Source organism: Tursiops truncatus, chromosome 4, assembly GCF_011762595.2.
Source record: "Tursiops truncatus isolate mTurTru1 chromosome 4, mTurTru1.mat.Y, whole genome shotgun sequence".
Classification (NCBI taxonomy): Eukaryota; Metazoa; Chordata; class Mammalia; order Artiodactyla; family Delphinidae; genus Tursiops; species Tursiops truncatus.
In genome coordinates, this window is record NC_047037.1 from 128,453,899 (window position 1) to 128,472,467 (window position 18,569).

The 18,569-nt window shown below is 35.4% G+C and overlaps 1 protein-coding gene across 9 annotated transcripts in view; it reads left to right on the top strand.

The window, feature by feature from the left end:
- USP16 (ubiquitin specific peptidase 16) overlaps positions 1-18,569 on the top strand; it is a 30,194-nt gene that overhangs the window by 6,169 nt on the left and 5,456 nt on the right. For 3 of the 9 annotated variants that reach the window (XM_019922456.3, XM_019922455.3, XM_019922462.3), the window contains exons 2-15: positions 670-771; positions 2,427-2,605; positions 5,742-5,845; positions 6,605-6,708; positions 7,600-7,787; positions 8,352-8,447; positions 9,032-9,162; positions 9,473-9,560; positions 10,609-10,687; positions 12,039-12,130; positions 12,483-12,539; positions 13,459-13,635; positions 15,820-16,480; positions 18,123-18,217. In XM_019922456.3, coding sequence (XP_019778015.1) covers positions 711-771; positions 2,427-2,605; positions 5,742-5,845; positions 6,605-6,708; positions 7,600-7,787; positions 8,352-8,447; positions 9,032-9,162; positions 9,473-9,560; positions 10,609-10,687; positions 12,039-12,130; positions 12,483-12,539; positions 13,459-13,635; positions 15,820-16,480; positions 18,123-18,217 — 2,112 coding nt within the window. In that variant the 5' untranslated portion in view covers positions 670-710. Of the gene's footprint in view, positions 1-669; positions 772-1,215; positions 1,269-2,426; positions 2,606-4,932; positions 4,985-5,741; positions 5,846-6,604; positions 6,709-7,599; positions 7,788-8,351; positions 8,448-9,031; positions 9,163-9,472; positions 9,561-10,608; positions 10,688-12,038; positions 12,131-12,482; positions 12,540-13,458; positions 13,636-15,819; positions 16,481-18,122; positions 18,218-18,569 lie in introns of those variants that run through there. The other 6 variants (XM_019922458.3, XM_019922461.3, XM_019922460.3 and 3 more) reach the window with 5 other exon arrangements.

The following is an 18,569-nucleotide window of genomic DNA, read 5'->3' on the forward strand; positions in this document are numbered from 1 at the left end:
AATTGTTGACTAAGGAGGTGATTTGATATGAACTAGATTTATCATAATAGTCCAAACTGATTTTGTCAAGAATATAATGTAAATGGTTGAGAATGCAGATGTAATCGATTTTCAGCTAACATCCGTAGGAAATCCTGGTGTGGAAAAATGCAGAACCGTGTGTCACTTTTTATATTTGGCTTTGAATTATTTTGTGAATTTTCTAACTCCCTCTAGGAGATTGTTTTCAGAATTATTTTTAATTTTCTTTGAGAAATATCAATCGAATTGCATTCCCTGCAGGAGCTAAGAAAGATGGCTTTGAAGGACGAGAAATTATCTTGTTTCAAAGTGCCACCACCATTCCACATTTATCTAGTGAGAAGTTGAATTCCTAATAATATAAGGGGCTGAGACTTTTCAAGATCTGTGTAAGAAGGTGTAGGTTCTCTCCTGACCTTTACATTTATTGAAAACCTTTTAACCTTACTAAGAATCAGATTCCTAGGCTATGAAAAACAGAGGTAATACCCTACTTCAGGGTTCTTACTGAAAACTGGATGATACATGTGAATGGTTTTTGTAACTTAATAGACACACAAAATTATGTGGTTTAGTTATGTTACTGTCTCCAAGAGAACTGTAAAACATACTTTTTTTTTGTCAAGCTAACTTTATCTTGTTTTCTAGATTGTTATTTTGTGTCAGTAAGTAATCCATAAAGTGCCAACATGGGAAAGAAACGGACAAAGGGAAAAACTGTTCCAATTGATGATTCTTCTGAATCTTTAGGTATATTTCACAAACTAAATCTTTAAAGTACTGTTTGTATCCCTAAATGGACATCTATTTTAATATGCAAAAATGGGATCAAAGTGTACATTATTCTGTAATTTGCATTTTAACTTAATCTTTGTATAGACATGTCATTTAATAGCACAACATTTTTAATGGCGTGATGTTTATTCCATTGATGTAAAAGACCATGGTTGCACATTTCATAATTTATTTAGGTAATCCCCTACTGTTACAAATGTAGATAAATCTTTAACTTTTCAGTGTTATGAATAGAGTCATAGTAAACATTTTTGTAGCTAAAACTGTGCACATCTGGTTATCTTCTTCTTGGTACAGATCCTAGAATTAGAATTGCTGAATTAAGTGGTGTAAACGTGTTCAAGGCTCTTTTGGATCTATTGCCAAATTGCCCTTCAGAAATGTTTTACTAATTTACAGGCCCCCTTGCAGCGTAACACAGTGCCCATTTCTCTGAACCTTTATTGACACAGGTTAGTATCATTTGTAAAAATCTTTTCCTGATTTGCTAGTTGAAAAAGAGTATTTTCTTTTTCCAGTCTGTGTTTTTTTGATGACTTACTTGGATTTAGTAGTTTTTCATATGATCTCACTTGCATTTATATTCTCTTGGTGCACATTCATTGGACATAAAGCTAATTGTGTCACTTGATGAGTTTCTAAACCTCCAGGGGCCCTCAAAGAACTGAAGCCCTTTAGAGTGGCTTGTGAAGCCTGTTAGTGATCTAGCCCCAGCGGGGGTTTTCAGTTTCAGGTCCAGCTGCTCGTTTTTAAACATGCGTGACTGCCATTCTCAGGAGACAGCATGCACTTTTACATTTTACGCCGCCATCCCTTTGTTCATGAGATGTGGCCTTTTCAGATTGTTCTTTACTCCATGAGGTCATAGTTTAAAGTATGAGCGTGAAATAAGAAAGACTTGAATCCAAATTCTGGCATAGCTGTTAAGTAGTTATGTGACCTTGGGCACTAACTTTGAGGTTTCTTATCAGTCATTGGGGATAGTAGAGTCTTCCTTCTGGGGTGGTTGTGTGGATTAAATGAGATAATGTAGCACAGTGTCACACTCATAGTTAAGTGCTTAATTAATATGAGTTTTTGTTACTGTAAATATCTTCCAAGATTATACAGACATTACCTCCCCTGTGAAACTTTCGTTGACATCAACCTTCTCGTGCTGCTATAGCATGTTTCAGAGATTCTTGTACATTTATTTATTTATTTGCTTCTCCTGCCAGAATGTGTGCTGCTTAAAGAAAGAGCTGTGAGTTGGTCACTTTTTAGGTTCCGTGGCATCTGTCACAGTGCCAGGTGTGCAGTAGTTGTATTGTTGACTGAATGAGGGACTTTCTCTACAAACCTTTTAAAATAAAGAGAATAATAGATGTGATAAATAAATTGAAGTGATTTGGGGTGGCGGTAGTTATACCAAGGACTTCAAAATTTGTATAACATCCCTTTCTTACGTAATCGTCTTATAATCAAATATCAAACAAAAATTTAACTTTTCAGGTTATCTAAAAATTTGTTTATAAATTCATTTTTGAAGTTCAAATCAAGTGTAAGTTTTGAGATTAACTGAAGAAAGACATATTTTACCTCACGTACTCCTTTATTATTTGTTTTAATAGAACCTATGTGCAGACACATTAGAAAAGGATTGGAACAAGGTAATTTGAAAAAGGCTTTAGTGAATGTGGAATGGAACATTTGCCAAGATTGTAAGACAGACAATAAAGTAAAAGATAAATCTGAAGAAGAAACGGAAGAAAATTCTTCAGTTTGGCTGTGTCTTAAATGTGGCCATCAGGTATGCTTAGATTTTGATTGATATGGAATTTTATTATTTAAGTATGAACTTACAAATTTATATAAGTATGAACTTCTTTTAGAAGATATTACCTAAAAGTACAGTATGGGTGACCAGAATGCTAGCTGGCATAGGTCATGTTCCCTGGGGAACAGATTCTGAGAGTGAGATTTGTGTGTAGGTGGTTTATTGGGGGGTGTTCTCAGGTACCACCCAAGGAAAACAGTGAGGGAAGCAAGTTTAGGCAGAGGGAGAGCAAAGAGGCAGTGCTACGGGGTCTCAGCTGATCCCACAGTGAACTCTGGCCTTCAGAGAGGTCCTGAATTGAGGCAAGAGGCCAGGCCTTTGTACTTGTACATAGACCAGCCATTGGATATGGGCTGACCTTGGGGAGGGGAACTAACCTTGGGCAAGGCGGCTTCCTTCCACTGAGGATAATTCTTGGGGGTCGACGGACTGAGCTGTGAGCTGTCACCAGGCCACATTTCTGGCTGCTGGGGGAATGAATACCTTGGGGTTGGGTGGTATCTGGGTTGCAGAACAGCTCACAGGTATTACCTTGGTACTAGAGGTCAGGAGAGCCTCTTAGTCAGCCTTAGTGGTGGTAAGTTTATATGTTAGGAAACTGGACTACTGGGCAGTGGTAACATTTTATAAAACTATAGTATAATATCACAACCAGGATACTAACATTGTTGCAATCCATCAGTCTTAATCAGGTCTCCCCAGTTTTACTTCTCTTCGTTTGTGTGGGTATATGTGTGTTGTGCATGTGAGTATGTGTGTATTAAGTTCTGTACAGTTTGTCACCTATGTAGTTTCGTGTATCCACCACCACAGTCAAGGTATTGAATAGTTCCAACATTACATGGACCTCGTGTTGCGTTTCTAAAATCATACTCACTTCTCTACTGCCATCCCTCCCCCCAGTCCCTCGCAACCACTAGTCTGTTCTCTGTTTCTAAAATTTTGTCATTTTAAAAATGTTATATAAATGGAATCATGTAATATACAACATTTTAGGATTGGCTTTTTTCACTTAGCCTAATCACCTGAGGGTTTACCCAAGTTGTGTGTATCAATAGTTCTTTTTTATTGCTGAGTGGTATTACATGGTATGGGCGTACCACACCTTAACTGTTCACCTGTTGAAGGACATTGGGGCTTATCTCACTTTTCTGGTGATTATGAATAAAGCTGCTATGAACATTTGTGTACACGTTTTTGCGTGAACTTAAGATTGCATTTCTCTGGGGACAATGTCCAAGAGTGCAATTGCTGGGTGATATGATAATTAAATGTTTAGTTTTTTGGGTTTTTTTGGCTGCCCCACGTAGCATGTGATCCTAGTTCCCAGACCAGGGACTGAACCCATACCCCCCGCAGTGGAAGTGCAGAGTCCCAACCACTGGACCACCAGGGAAATCCCCTTAAATGTTTAGTTTTTAAGAAACTCCCAGACTTTTCCAGAATGGCTGTACCATTTTATATCCCTACCAGTAGCATGTGTGATCCACTTTCTCCACATCCTTGTCAGCATTTAGTATTGTCACAGTTTTTTATTTTAAACATTCTGATAGGTGGTACCTTATTGTGGTCAGACAGTTAAAAAAATTTTATATGCTAGTAAAGAACATATTTATTGTTTATTTATATTTGAAAAGTTTTCATTTAACCTGTTAGATACATATGATGAGGGTGAATATATTTTACTACTTCAAATTTTCCACAATACATTTCTTATTATAAATTTTATCTATTTTGCTATCTTTTTAATTCCTAAGGGTAAGACAATGTCAGTATTAACTGTTAACTTTTATCCCAGTAGAGTTATCTTTTGCACTGTTAGCAAGGGATTCTCACCTGTTGTCTTATGATAACTCATGTCATGTTTAAGTTTCAGATAATCTCAAATGGTGTTAAAATTTTCAAAATTAATATCAAATGTTAGTTTATTTTAGATTTAAATGTTGAGCAGGATAAATTGAGTCAGTAGGTTTGATATCACAGTTGAAGGATTAGAAGCCATTGATAAATATTTCCCCTCTGAAGGATATTTTTAGTAGCTACAATAGAAACAGGACCACTTATTGTAGTGCTATCCAAGAGAGTTGGAAGCCTGGTTCAGATAGATACACAGTGAAGATGTATTTCTTAGCTGTGATTTAATCACCTGGAGACACACAATATGGTCGTGTTCTTTTATGAATATGCCTATGCAGATGTAGGTGAAAATCTCCCACTTACTTGTTCAATTAATGCTTATTGACCTCCTTCACTTTGCTAGGTTCTTGGTAATAGGTTAATTCTGTTTTTCATGCCTTCAGGACTTACACTCCAGGGGAGGAAGGATATCAACATTAACAACTTTAATATAAGGTAGAAAATAAGGAATGCCACCAGGAATTTATACCATGTTTTGTAGGAGTGTGTTTAGAGGAAGAATATAGTGTTTTCTTATCTTGAAGGATAAGCACAGGCTTCTGAGAGGAAGTGACCTTTGAGCAAGATCCTGAAGACTGGGTGGGATTTGATCAGTGGCAGTAACAGTAAAGAATTTCAAGGCAAATGGAATAATGTGAACAAAATTGTATTGTGGAAGGGCTGTGGTTTTAGCTGGTAGATGATATTCAAATAGGAGATTATGGGGGATAATCCTGAAAAGGTGGATTGGGATCAGAGGGTATCAGGTTTGGTGAGTAGGAGTTTAAGAGCAATTCATCACTTTTGAATTGAGTATATGAACAGAGCTTTGTTTTAGGAATATTAAACTAAAAAAATATGTATATGAAGAAAGGTTGAAGTTAGGAAAATACTTAGGAAGATGTTAAGGAGTCTAAACTAGAACTAGTGAATGACTACATTAGCATGGTTTAGTTGGGACTGGAAATGACAAGTTGGAGTGGAAGAGTCCTTCTAGTGCTTGGGTTTATAAATACCTTCTTCCTTAAATGTCCTCAGCTGCCTATTCATATTTAAGTTTTAACAAAATCTGGACTCTCTAGAGTCTAAAGTTTTATTTTCAATATTATAAGAATGGCAGAATTTCTTGACCCACTTCCTTATTCATTGTAGATTATGAATTCTCTCCTGGTGAATTTTTGTGGCTTTGAGGTTTATGATTATGATTCTCTAGGGCTGCGGCAGAAATTCTCAGGAGCAGCATGCCTTGAAGCACTATATGACTCCGAGATCTGAACCTCATTGTCTGGTTCTTAGTTTGGACAACTGGAGTGTATGGTGAGTTTCAACTCCTGTGCCCATTTGCTGGAAATCATTTGAAATGTTGGAGAATGGAGGTGTTTGAAATGTTTAAAGAGCAAGAAGGTTAAAATTTTTGTAGTATTTGTTTAAATACCATCACTTTCAGAAGGCTAGAGAATGTGATGTTATGAGAAGCTTTTGCTTAGTATTGTACAAACACAAAAATTATAGCATGGAAAAGACATAGGAATTTTCACACTTGTTTTTCTTTCTTGTGATATTACAAAGTGTATGGTAGATTGTTTTTAAAAATTGGGACACTAAGAACAAATTCCAGATAAACTGAGAATATAGTAAATTTTGGCAATGAATTTGCATGAAAATGTCAAGCTGGTATTTCTTTTAACCTCATTAAAATAAAATTTTACATCTTTAAAAACCATTTACATAGCAGTGTTCACTGAACATTTGTCAGTTGTAAAATTTGTTAATTTTGATGATGTAGGTCTGTGATTTGAAATATTAGAAAAAACTTTCACTTTAATGTTATAAATAGCCATTTCAGTAAAATATTTGGAGTATTTTCACAGTATTTATATGTAGCTATAATTCAGGCTAACCTTATTTAACAGTAAACCAGAGTTAATATGTATAGTCTCCTTCAAAACAGAATTTTCAGTTTCTTTAGTAGAATAATTTGAGGGTTACACACTTTGGGTTCCATGAATTAAAATTAGTGCCCTTCTGTGGTTGTCAGTTTGTTACTTTTCTTCTCTGGGATCTTTTGGGACACAGGTGTTACCTATGTGATGATGAGGTCCAGTATTGTAATTCAAACCGATTGGGTCAGGTGGTTGATTATGTTAGAAAACAAGCCGGTATTACAGCTCCAAAATCAGGTAAAATCATTTGTTTCTTAATATATACTGTAATGTTGATTTATATAATCTGCTGATATTTAGTTTAACATACCATAGCATTACATATAGCTGAATAACATTAATTATGATTGATTTCAAACTATTTTTGGTTAAGAATGTAAAACAGTGAGAATATAGATAATTATAAGGAGTTAGAAGGGAATCTGAGAAACAATAGTCAAATGTGATGTAGAGTCTGGACTAAGTAATGGGCAGTAACACCCTATTCCCATACCCTGGCACAGGGGCTTAAGGGAGACCTACCTTATAATGAATTTATTTTGTTACATTTGTTTGGATGATGTGAAAGTAAAGTGCCTGTAACTCCTTCAAAAGGCCAGATACTTCTCAGGTTTTTTTCATACATAATTAAATTAATTGGGTTGGCTTTCATCATTTGCTTTAAAAGCTTGTTTACATTTTTACTGTCACAGTGGTATCTTTTGTGGAGCCAGAATTGTTTGTTCCTAACTTCAGGATTGGTTTTTGACCCTCAGACTTCATTTAAAAATTTATTTCATGTCCACATTCTTTATTTGATTGCTTTATACTCTGATTTCACAGGGTAATATATGCTCATTTGTAGAAAACATTTGTGCATTAAAAAGGGATTTATATTGAAGCATATACTGTTTGGTTTCATTTGTCAAAGTAATGCTTACATCAGTTCTGAATATTTTTTGTTTATTGGTTTTTCTCTCTTGATGGTAATTTACTTATATTTGTAAGAAAACATTTAAAATCAAACAGGTGGCAAATCATGTTATTAGGTAAAATTCACAAATTCTGGTCCCCAGTATAACTTTGCATTTGGTATGGCTGTGTTATACATTTTGCTAATAAGTCTTTTCTTCTTCTTTTTTTTTAAAGCAGCAAAAGATAGTGGTAATATTGAACTTGAAAATAAAAAACTAGAAAAGGAGAGTAAAAATGAACAAGAGAGAGAAAAAAAGGAAAACGTGGCTAAAGAAAATCCTTCCATGAATTCTACTTCCCAAATAACTGTGAAAGGACTCAGTAATTTGGGAAATACATGTTTCTTCAATGCAGTTATGCAGGTGCCAATATTAATTTTTCCCCCTTTAAGGAAATCTAGTGTTTTCCTCATAGGGTGTTTTTGCTTATTTGCTACTTGTAGGCTTGAGCTTTTCCCTTGTAAGTAGTTTATTTCTATGTTTTCAAAAAAAAACTCAAGGGAATGTTTACTTTGCATGACAGTAAAACACTGTGCTAAGCACTGGGGTGCAATAGGGCTCAAAACAAACATGGCCCTTGCCCTCAAAGAACTTTCACTTGGGTGGGGGAAACAGGAGAACCAAGTACAGAAACAAACGCCTAGTTGCACGTAGTGGTAAGTAGTGGTGGTGGTAGGGTAGCTACTTCATATTGGGTGGTTGGGAGAATGACCTTCTGAGGTGATGAAGCAGCTCAGAACTGAAGTATTTATGAACCAATTAGAGTGGGGGGAAGAGCATGAAGTTACTTTTTGTTTGACAGTCGCAATAAAAATTGCAGTGTTGATAATGATTTTCTGTTTTGGTAGAATAGGCACTTAAAAAACATTTGAATGAATTGGTTTGCCTTTAAATAATTTTCCCTTTCTTTTCCATACTACATTCCAGAATTTGTCACAAACACCCGTGCTTAGAGAACTACTAAAAGAAGTAAAAATGTCTGGAACAATTGTAAAAATTGAACCACCTGATTTGGCATTAACAGTACGTACTTTAAAATTTTCTTTTATTCAGTACTTTTCCTCTCTGAATAGCAGCATTTTAAATTATTTTTAAGAATTGATGCTCATTTTCACCTCTTTTGTTTATTTGGTTTTAAGCTACCAAGTTAAGGATTTTCAGGCTATTGGAAATTTATAAGGGGCCTTTACATTTATTTGCTCTATGTATGCCATGTACTGCTGTGCTGAGTGTTTGGCTTCTTTCTTGGGAATGCTGTTGATGTTTGTGAAGCCCTAGGCATGCATTCTTATTTTTGACATCTTTTCAGGTGACTTAAATGCTATAGAGCCAAATGAATTTTACCTTATCCATTTTTATTATTTACATTTTGCTTTGGCTCTTTCAGTTCCTAGGTAGTAAGTTCCTGATAATCTAAAACAGTAGAACTGAATTCTTTATCAAAGTCTATGACCAGAAGCCTTCTCCATCTTTTGATGTACATTTTGAGAATTTAATTGGGACAGCTCTGTCAGGAACATAGGAATAAAGGTTGACTAGTTACATTTTGATAAAATAAATGATTCCAAAATTTGACTGAAAAAAGTAATTTTTATTCCCATATTCAGGAACCCTTAGAAATAAACCTTGAGCCTCCAGGCCCTCTTACTTTAGCCATGAGCCAGTTTCTTAATGAGATGCAAGAGACCAAAAAGGGAATCGTGACACCTAGAGAACTCTTTTCTCAGGTCTGTAAAAAGTGAGTATCTGTTTTGATTGTGCTTTCAGTGCATCAGTAGAATGCTGGGAAATAATATGAAAAAATTATTAGCTTTAGAGTTAATTCAGTAGTTATATTAAAGCATGGTTTATTTCATTTGGATTAAAAAATACATACTTTGTATGAAAATTAAATCTACTAAGGATGTTGTTGGACTAAACAAACTTTTGAGAAACTAGTGAACACTCCAAGATTTGGGATATGATCCTGAGATTTTATAAAAAAATAGTTTCCTTTTAGTAGACTCACCATTGTTTTTCTTTTTTCTTTCTTTTTCTTTTTTCTGTAGAGCAGTGCGATTTAAAGGCTATCAGCAGCAAGACAGCCAGGAGCTGCTTCGCTATTTATTGGATGGAATGAGAGCAGAAGAACATCAAGTTAGCATATTTTGACCAGTGTATTTTATAATCTGATCTTCATTAACTTCTTTGTCATTTGATGTCTTAAGAGTTATTAGAGCAGTGAAAACTAGTTGAGGCCATTATATTAAAATTTTTTTTTTTCTTCACCAGCCTTTTCAACCAGTATATTTTAATTATTAGAATGAATGAAGGGAATTAGAAATGAGTCTCCTTTTCATAATGCTCTACTTTGCTTGATGTTTACAGCGTTATTGTTCTTTAAGGGTTCTATTGTACTAGCCTATACCAGGAGAGCTATAAGGTACTGGAAAATGTGTGTCCCCCAAACGATTCCCAGTTGCAGCGCACCCTTACTCTTCATTCTGAGTGTGATTTAACACTGCTTTTTGAATCTAAGAAGTATTTTTATTTTGTAAGAATCAGGGAACATTTGTATTTTAATTTTTTTGTTAATTACCAGGATATAAAGTAATTTGGGGGGATGTGGATATAATTAATAATAGTAATAACACAGTGATAACAACTAATATTTATGTTGCTCTTATTTTTTGTCAAGCACTGTTCTCAGTATTTTGTAAGCATTACCTTACTCAGTCCTCACAACCATTCTGTGAGTCATTTTCTCACTTCACAGATTATGAAACTAGAGTATAGAGAAGTTCAGTGCCTGGTTCAGGGTCATCCAGTAGTGATGGAGCTAGACTTTGAGCACTGGAGTTTGTCCCTGTAGCTCTCATTATCCACTCTGCTTCTAGGACATGGTATTTCAGTGGTCTTTTCAAAGGAGGTGGGCATGTTCTGAAAAGCTTTGGTTTGAGTAGGTTAAAATCTTGAAATGATAAGATGGTGCCTTTGCTCAGGGGTTACTGATTGTTTTTTTAAGTATAATTCTTTTTAGCTCCTGGAATTAATTTTGAAAATGTGATTTTAGAAATATTAAGTTTTATTCAGTAAGTTTGGAGAGCTAATTAATTCTTGATCACTTTCTTGACTTGATTACATACTTTTAAAGGAAAATAACTATAAAATTTAATGGTATATATATCTATTTTATTACTTTTAGAGAGTGAGTAAAGGAATTCTTAAAGCATTTGGTAATTCTACTGAAAAATTGGATGAAGAGCTAAAAAATAAAGTTAAAGGTAATGTCTGAATTTTTGAACTAAAGCACTATAGTTGAATTCCTCTGTACTTTAGGACAAGATCGCTAACACATGTATTTCCAATCCACAGTTATTAATAATTTATATTATTTATATTATCCACAGTTATTATAATTTCTCTTTATCTTCGTTGATTTAAAACAATTATTCAATACTCCAAAGGTAAATACTTTAGAAAAATTTAACTTCTGGTGTATTCTTTTTATGCAATATTATGGTAAAATTTATAAACATAGAGCTAAGATGACATCACAATTTTATTTTTCAAAAAGTTAGACTTTATTTATTTGGCCGCACCGTATGGCTTGTGGGATCTTAGTCGGAACAGCTAGTTCTCTGACTAGGGATTGAATCCGGGCCCTGGCAGTGAAAGCGCCTCATCCTAACCACTGGACCACCAGGGAATTCCCTCAAAAGCTTAGACTTTAATTAGCAGTGATTGTCTTTGAGAGTTGTCAGCTCGTTTATTAATCATGGAGATAACTTTTTTCTTATTATGTGACCCTTGAAATGTGACCGGTGCAACTGAGGAGCTAAATTTTATTTTCATTTAATTCTAACTAATTTAAATGTAGGTGGCCCCAATGACTAGCAACTACTGTATTGTAAAGCACAGTTCAGAATCAACACATAGCAACTGTTTACCTCCTTGGTGCCCTTGGTGCTGGCCTGGCCAGCAACAGAGAGGGAATCAAGCCTGTTTGCACTGTCTGTCATAAAATGTGTTTCTGTATAAATGACACCGGTCATTTGAATAAGGCCTACACATTTCATGTGATTAGAAAGTTGAACTACTAGGTAGTTAAATTATGTCACCTTATGCTAAACTTATCAAGGTTATTTCTGGGAACATAGAAAAATAAAAGGAGGATTTTGTCTGAAATACTCTCCTGAGGGCTTTTTGTTTTTGTTTTAAGTGGAGTTCACAAAGCAAGTTACTCCCAAACTTGCTGCCAGTGTTAGAATGTTAGAGCTAGAAGCGAGCTAAAATAGCATTCTGTGTGTAGCTCGATCTGCTTGTTTTACTAGGTAAGATACTGATATACAGAAAGTCTCATTGACTCGCAAAATTTATTTTCCACTGACTAGATCTTGGATAAGAACTTTTTTTTTCTTTTTCACAAGATGTGATTATGTTAAAATGTGTTATGCTTAGAAGTGGAGTATACGCTGCTGACTGTAGCATAAAAATAAAATTGTGGTAATTATGAATAGAGAAAAGTCAATAGGATAGGAAATTAAAATTAAATTTTAGAGTTAGATTGGTAAGTAGTTTTGATTTATTTCATTAATTATATAAGGATAATTGATAGACTTTTTCCCCTTATAGATTATGAAAAGAAAAAATCAGTACCAAGTTTCGTGGACCGAGTATTTGGTGGTGAACTAACTAGTACAATCATGTGTGATGAATGCAGAACTGTAAGTAGATGTAGTGCAGACTGGATTTATGCATTAATATTAATAATGTACAGTTTATCAATTGTTTCTTTCAAAAACAGAAATGTCCAGTTAGTTTTATAAGATATTCTTTTTGAACTGTCCAAGTATGCATAGTTTTTTCCTGGAACTATGAGCACTCCTTATATCAGGAAGAAGTTATTTAATATTTTAATTGATTTCCCCTAATCCAGAGTCCTCAACACTGTGTAATTTTTCATTTCATTTTCCTAAGCCTTTATTTTAAAATTTAGCACCCCCCCATGATTTTACTATATAATGTTTAAAATGAATCTTTTCCTCCTTTTTACGTTTTCTTTTTTGGTTGGTTAAGGTCTCCTTGGTTCATGAATCGTTCCTTGATTTGTCTCTACCGGTTTTAGACGATCAGGTAAGACTTACATTTATTTTATTTAAGTAGATTTTTTTCTTTCCTGAGCTAGATTTATGGGGGAGGGCTTGCTACCTTTTCCAAGCTGTACATTACTAGGCCAAGCATGGAGAAATTTTTCTTAGTGTATATGAGGCAGAAGAATTTTAAAGATTTGAAAAGAGAATGGGATAAATATATATATATATATTTAAAGAGTGTGTCTGGAATTATTTATAGATAATTAACTTGATTAGTTTACATATCAGGAAATATTTACTTCATATAAATTACTATTTATTTTCATTATTTAAGATTAGCCACAAATCCCTTATAGACTTAAGTTTATAAATGTTAAGAGAGTATCTCAGTTTTAAGCCATATTAATTTAGTTCCTATCAAGTAGTCATAGGAAAAAGAGAACATATTATGAGTATTGGATAAATCGTTATTCAACTTAATATGAATTGGGGGTCCCTTTAAATCACTGTTACTTAGTGATTAAAGTCTTACTAAACTTGCTCTGTTTTTTCTTTCTTTAAAACTGTCATTTGCATTCAAAGAAAGAAAAGAATGAAAAGGAATACCTGTAGTGGGACATGTAAATCACTTACCAACAGAGAGTGCATTTAGAAATAGACGTAATTACAGCATGATACAGCATGTGTCTAATACAACTCATTAAATTCCTTTCTATTACACTCATATGTTAAGTTGCCTTTTTCACTGTTTTACTTGTTTGTTTGCTTGTTTTCTCAGTATGTGAAGATTGCTTTCTGGTGTTTGAGATGAATGAATTTTGTCCTGGACATGTTTCCAAACATTGTGAAAAATAAATCTGGTGTAAAATAGGAGTAGAAAACTATTTAGGTAACATGAAATCTCTTCACCAACAATAGTAAAGTTTTATTTTTGGCCCATATTCTCTCCATATTTTAAGAGTGGTAAGAAAAGTATAAATGATAAAAATCTGAAAAAGACCATGGATGATGAAGATAAAGAAAGTGAGGAAGAAAAAGATAATGACAGTTACATAAAGGAGAGAAATGATATTCTTTCAGGAACAAGTAAGCACTTACAGAAAAAAGCAAAGAAGCAAGCCAAAAAGCAAGCCAAGGTGGGTAATTAGGAGGAAAACCATACTTTTCTCATTTTAATTTTTTGAACTATTGAGTTTAAAGTCTGAGTGACATTGGTAGACATGTCTGTTATTTTATATACAGCACTTTCATTGGGCAATTACAGAATTAGCTCATTTAGTATTCTCTGCAGTGAAGTTTCTCTGAGTATATGTGAAGAAAATGTGCTTTTTAAAAAAAATTCTGCATTACTTGTGACAACTTTAAAAAAACTTTAGTTCATTTTCAATAATTTTTTGAGTTGCTAATACATTGACATTCAAAAAATTTTAAATATATAATACAAATGTGTACAATAAAAATCTCCCTCCTTGTGTGACATAGATACTACTTTCATTAGTTTCTTACGTGTCCTCTAGGTTTTTTTGGAAAATATGATCAAGTACAATACAAATATGTAGTCTTGTTTTTCACTCCTTTTAAAAATTATGCACAGTGTTCTGGACCTTGCTTTTTGTTTGTTTCTGCTTAGATTGTTGGAGATCTTTACATTTCAGGACACAAAGATTCCTTTTTTAACAGCTGTATGGTATTCTATTTTAGTAGTAAACATACTACTAAATATAGTATAATAGATGTACTATAGTTCATGTAACCATTTCTCTTTTGATTTAGGTATACGAACACCTATAGTCTTTTGCTATGATGGCCAGTGCTGCTGTGAATCACCCTATACATATGTCATTGATTGGGCATATTTTGAGAAGAGGGATTGTATTTGTGGTTTGATAAATTAATTGCCCTCCACAAAAGTTGTACCAATTTATAGTCTCACCAGCAACATATGAGACTTGCTGTTTCTCCTGATCCTTGACAGCAGAATATTAAACTTTTAGATTTCTGCCAGTCTGATAGATGGAAAATAGTATCTCAGTGCAGTTTTATTTTCTATTTATTTTAATGTAAGTGAAGTTAAGCATGTTTTTATGTTTAAGGGCTGTTTGTATTTCCTTTCCTTTGAAGTATTTGCTTATATCCTTACCCCATTTTTCTTTCATGTGTACTATTTTTAACTGAAGCATATCAGAAAATTTTTTTGTCCAGAGCCCTATGTGCTGCCCTTCAGCTTTCTGGTATTACGAATTAGCCTCACAGGGACTATCCTTTTAGTGACAACTCAAAATGCTAACCCCTTGAGTCTTTAGGCATTCCAGTAACAGAAATCTGGATAAAATGCAACTCCCCTGCCCCGCACTTGGACATAGGCAGCAAATGGCAAAGAACGTGTTTTAAGTGGGTAGAGTATTTTATTGTCCTCTGTATATGTGGCTTCCTTGCTTCTCTAGTTTTGGGCCATTTGTTTCCTGGAATGTTTTCCTCCATCCCTCTGCCCATCCTTGAATTTTTGGTTTGTTTTTATACATCCTTGTGTTTTCAGTTTATTTTTATTTTATTATTTTTATTATAACTCACATGGATATATCCCTTCCTGGTGTGTGTGTAGACACTCGCCCCCTGCTTTAATACATGGCTACTTGGGTTCAACAGCCTTACTGCTCTGTCTAGATCAGAGACCATGTCTTGCACATTTTTATTTGCCCCCATGTGACAATTTTTTGATGATTGGTGATGTTTTATCCCTGCTTTCAATCAAAGAACTTTTCTTTTAAATTTATTTATTAAATTTATTTATTTTTGGCTACGTTGGGTCTTCCTTGCTGTACATGGGCTTTCTCCAGTTGCAACGAGCGGGGGCTAGGCTACTCTTCATTGCGGTGCACGGGCTTTTCATTGTGGTGGTGACTTCTCGTTGCAGAGCGCAGGCTCTAGGCATGTAGGCTTCAGTAGTTGTGGCATGTGGGCTCAGTAATTGTGGCTTGCGGGCTCTAGAGCACAGGCTCAGTAGTTGTGGTACGCGGGCTTAGTTGCTCCGCGGCATGTGCGATCTTCCCGGACCAGGGCTCGAACCTGTGTCCCCTGCATTGGCAAGTAGATTCTTAACCGTTGCACCACCAGGGAAGCCCCAAAGAACTTTTCTCTATAATTTATTTGACCCCTGATTGTAAAGGAACTTTTAGGGTTGGAATTCTGGGAGTGAACTCTTCCTTATTAACTTATTTATTTTTGATTGATAAACAGGAAAACCTGATGTGATACGTGTACGCTTTTTCTCTTCCTCTCTCTCGTTGTTTTTTTTTTAATGTTTTGTACTTTTTACACAGAACCAACGAAGGCAACAAAAAATTCAAGGAAAGGTTCTTCATTTAAATGATGTCTATGCCATTGACCATCCTGAAGGTAATGAATGTGAAGTTGAAATGTCACTTCAGCGAGAAGTGGATATTAAATCCAACCATATTTCACAAGAGGAAGTTATACATAAAGAATATTGTGTTAATCAGAAAGATTTGAATGGCCATGAAAAAATGATAGAAAGTGTAACTGACAATCAAAAATCCACAGAGGAAGTAGATATGAAAAATGTCAACATGGATAATGATCTGAAGGTTTTGGCATCTCCTGCTGAATGTACTAGGAATTTAAATGGTGCCTACATGAAGGAAGGGAGCAATGGAGAAGTGGACATTTCCAGTGGATTTAAGAACCTTAACTTGAATGCTGCTCTTCAACCTGACGAAATAAATTTAGAGATTCTGAATGACGATCATACTCCCGGGACGAAAGTATATGAGGTTGTAAACGAAGATCCAGAAACTGCTTTCTGTACTCTTGCAAACAGGGAAGCTTTCAGTACTGATGAATGTTCAATCCAACATTGTTTATATCAGTTCACCCGAAATGAGAAACTTCGAGATGCTAATAAACTGCTTTGTGAAGTGTGCACACGGAGACAATATAGTGGACCAAAGGCAAATATAAAAGGTATTCAGATTTTTTCACAGAAAGTAAAATTAATGTTTAGGGGTACATTTTGCACTGTATCAGTAGAGTACTACTGTTTTAATTGTATCAGGGTTTGGATGGTGTCAATAAGTTCCCTTTTCCCAAAATACTGTGTAAATTTTTTTTTTTTTTTTAGAAGATGTTGGGGGTAGGAGTTTATTAATTTATTTTTGCTGTGTTGGGTCTTCATTTCTGTGCGAGGGCTTTCTCTAGTTGTGGCAAGCGGGGGCCACTCTTCATCACAGTGCGCGGGCCTCTCACTATCACGGCCTCTCGTTGCGGAGCACAGGCTCCAGACGCACAGGCTCAGTAGTTATGGCTCACGGGCCTAGTTGCTCCGTGGCATGTGGGATCCTCCCAGAACAGGGCTCGAACCCGTGTCCCCTGCATTAGCAGGCAGATTCCCAACCACTGCGCCACCAGGGAAGCCCCCTGTGTAAATACTTTAATAGAAGGATGGATAAGCAGAACTTTGTTGATGTGGCTAGTACTCTGTGGCATCCCAGCAGCAGTTAAAGTGGGGCAGTTTGCTCTCTGATACCACTCCCTGTAGGGAAATCATCCCAGTGAGATGTTATCACAGCAGGCTCCTTAACAGATAGGGGCTGTTTCTTTGTATCCTCAGTTTCCTGTCATTTGTGATGAGCCTCATCTCTCTTGCATCCAGAAAACCACACTTTAATTCTTCAGCGTGCTGAAGTGACGTGCCCAGTGCAAGGTACTGGGAGGACAGTGCTTTCTTACCATCTTCTTCAAATACAGAACAGAAAGATATTAATAATCCCCCTCCTACCCTTGCCCCCACCTTGTTTTTTTTTTTGATCTTGGGTAAGTGGGATAGGGAGGCATCATAGATTCCTAAGGATTCTTACTAGAATTGCTGAAACATTTAGAAAGTCTAGCTTTTTATTTATTTACTTGTTGATACAAAAAGTAAATCGTGTTGATTTTATAGCATTTCTGTTTGCTTTAGAGCCGGTGTAAGTGAACTGTGGTTTGCAGGCTAAATTTGGCCTGCTTCTTGTTTTTGTGTGATCTCCGAGCTAAAAATATTTTTTACAGATGAACATTTGAAAATGATTTTATAGTAGAAAACATGAACTTTGAACCCTAATTGTTACCTCTCCAAAAATGATTCCATTCTTCTTTTCAGTAGATTGCAATCATACTCAATTATTTTATTATAGTTTGAATTCTATAAAATTTGTGTATTAATGCGTACAAAATATCCTTGATTTTGCCTCTTGGTCCAAAAAGCCTAAAATATTTATTATTTGGTTCTTTCCAGAAAGCGTACTGATCCTTGCTTTAGATGTTTGGAATGATTTTTTTTTTTTTTTTTTTTTGCTGTACGCGGGCCTCTCACTGCTGTGGCCTCTCCTGTTGCGGAGCACAGGCTCCGGACGTGCAGGCTCAGCAGCCGTGGCTCACGGGCCCAGCCGCTCCATGGCATGTGGGATCCTCCCAGACCGGGGCACGAACCTGTGTCCCCTGCATCGGCAGGCAGACTCTCAACCACTGCGCCACCAGGGAAGCCCCTGGAATGATTTATAGCAGATGTGAATGCTATATAGAGGTCTAAAATGATCCTCACACTGCTAAAATTGCTTTCTTTCTGTAGGTGAGAAGAAACACGTTTACACCAATGCTAAGAAGCAGATGCTAATTTCCCTTGCTCCTCCTGTTCTCACTCTTCACTTAAAGAGATTTCAGCAGGTACCCCTTGTTCGTTACCTAAAATTTGTTTTAAATATGTGACACATGCTTTATTTGTTATTGTCTCAACATATTACTATATTTTTTGGCTTTCTGTTATTTCTTAATTCTAACTTCAAAGAAGTAGGAAAGTAAAATAATACATATGTTTATGTTACCACACAAAAGGGGTTTGATGAAGATGCATGTCAAGGTGGAAGAGAAATTTAGGCACAATCACGCCTCAGTTTTACTAGAACTCATGTTGCTCTTTTTAGATATATTAGCATTTTACTTTAATCTTATTTTCAGGTTAGAGAAAGAAGACCAGTTTACTAGTTATATCTCACACTTGGGAAATTTAGTGATCTGT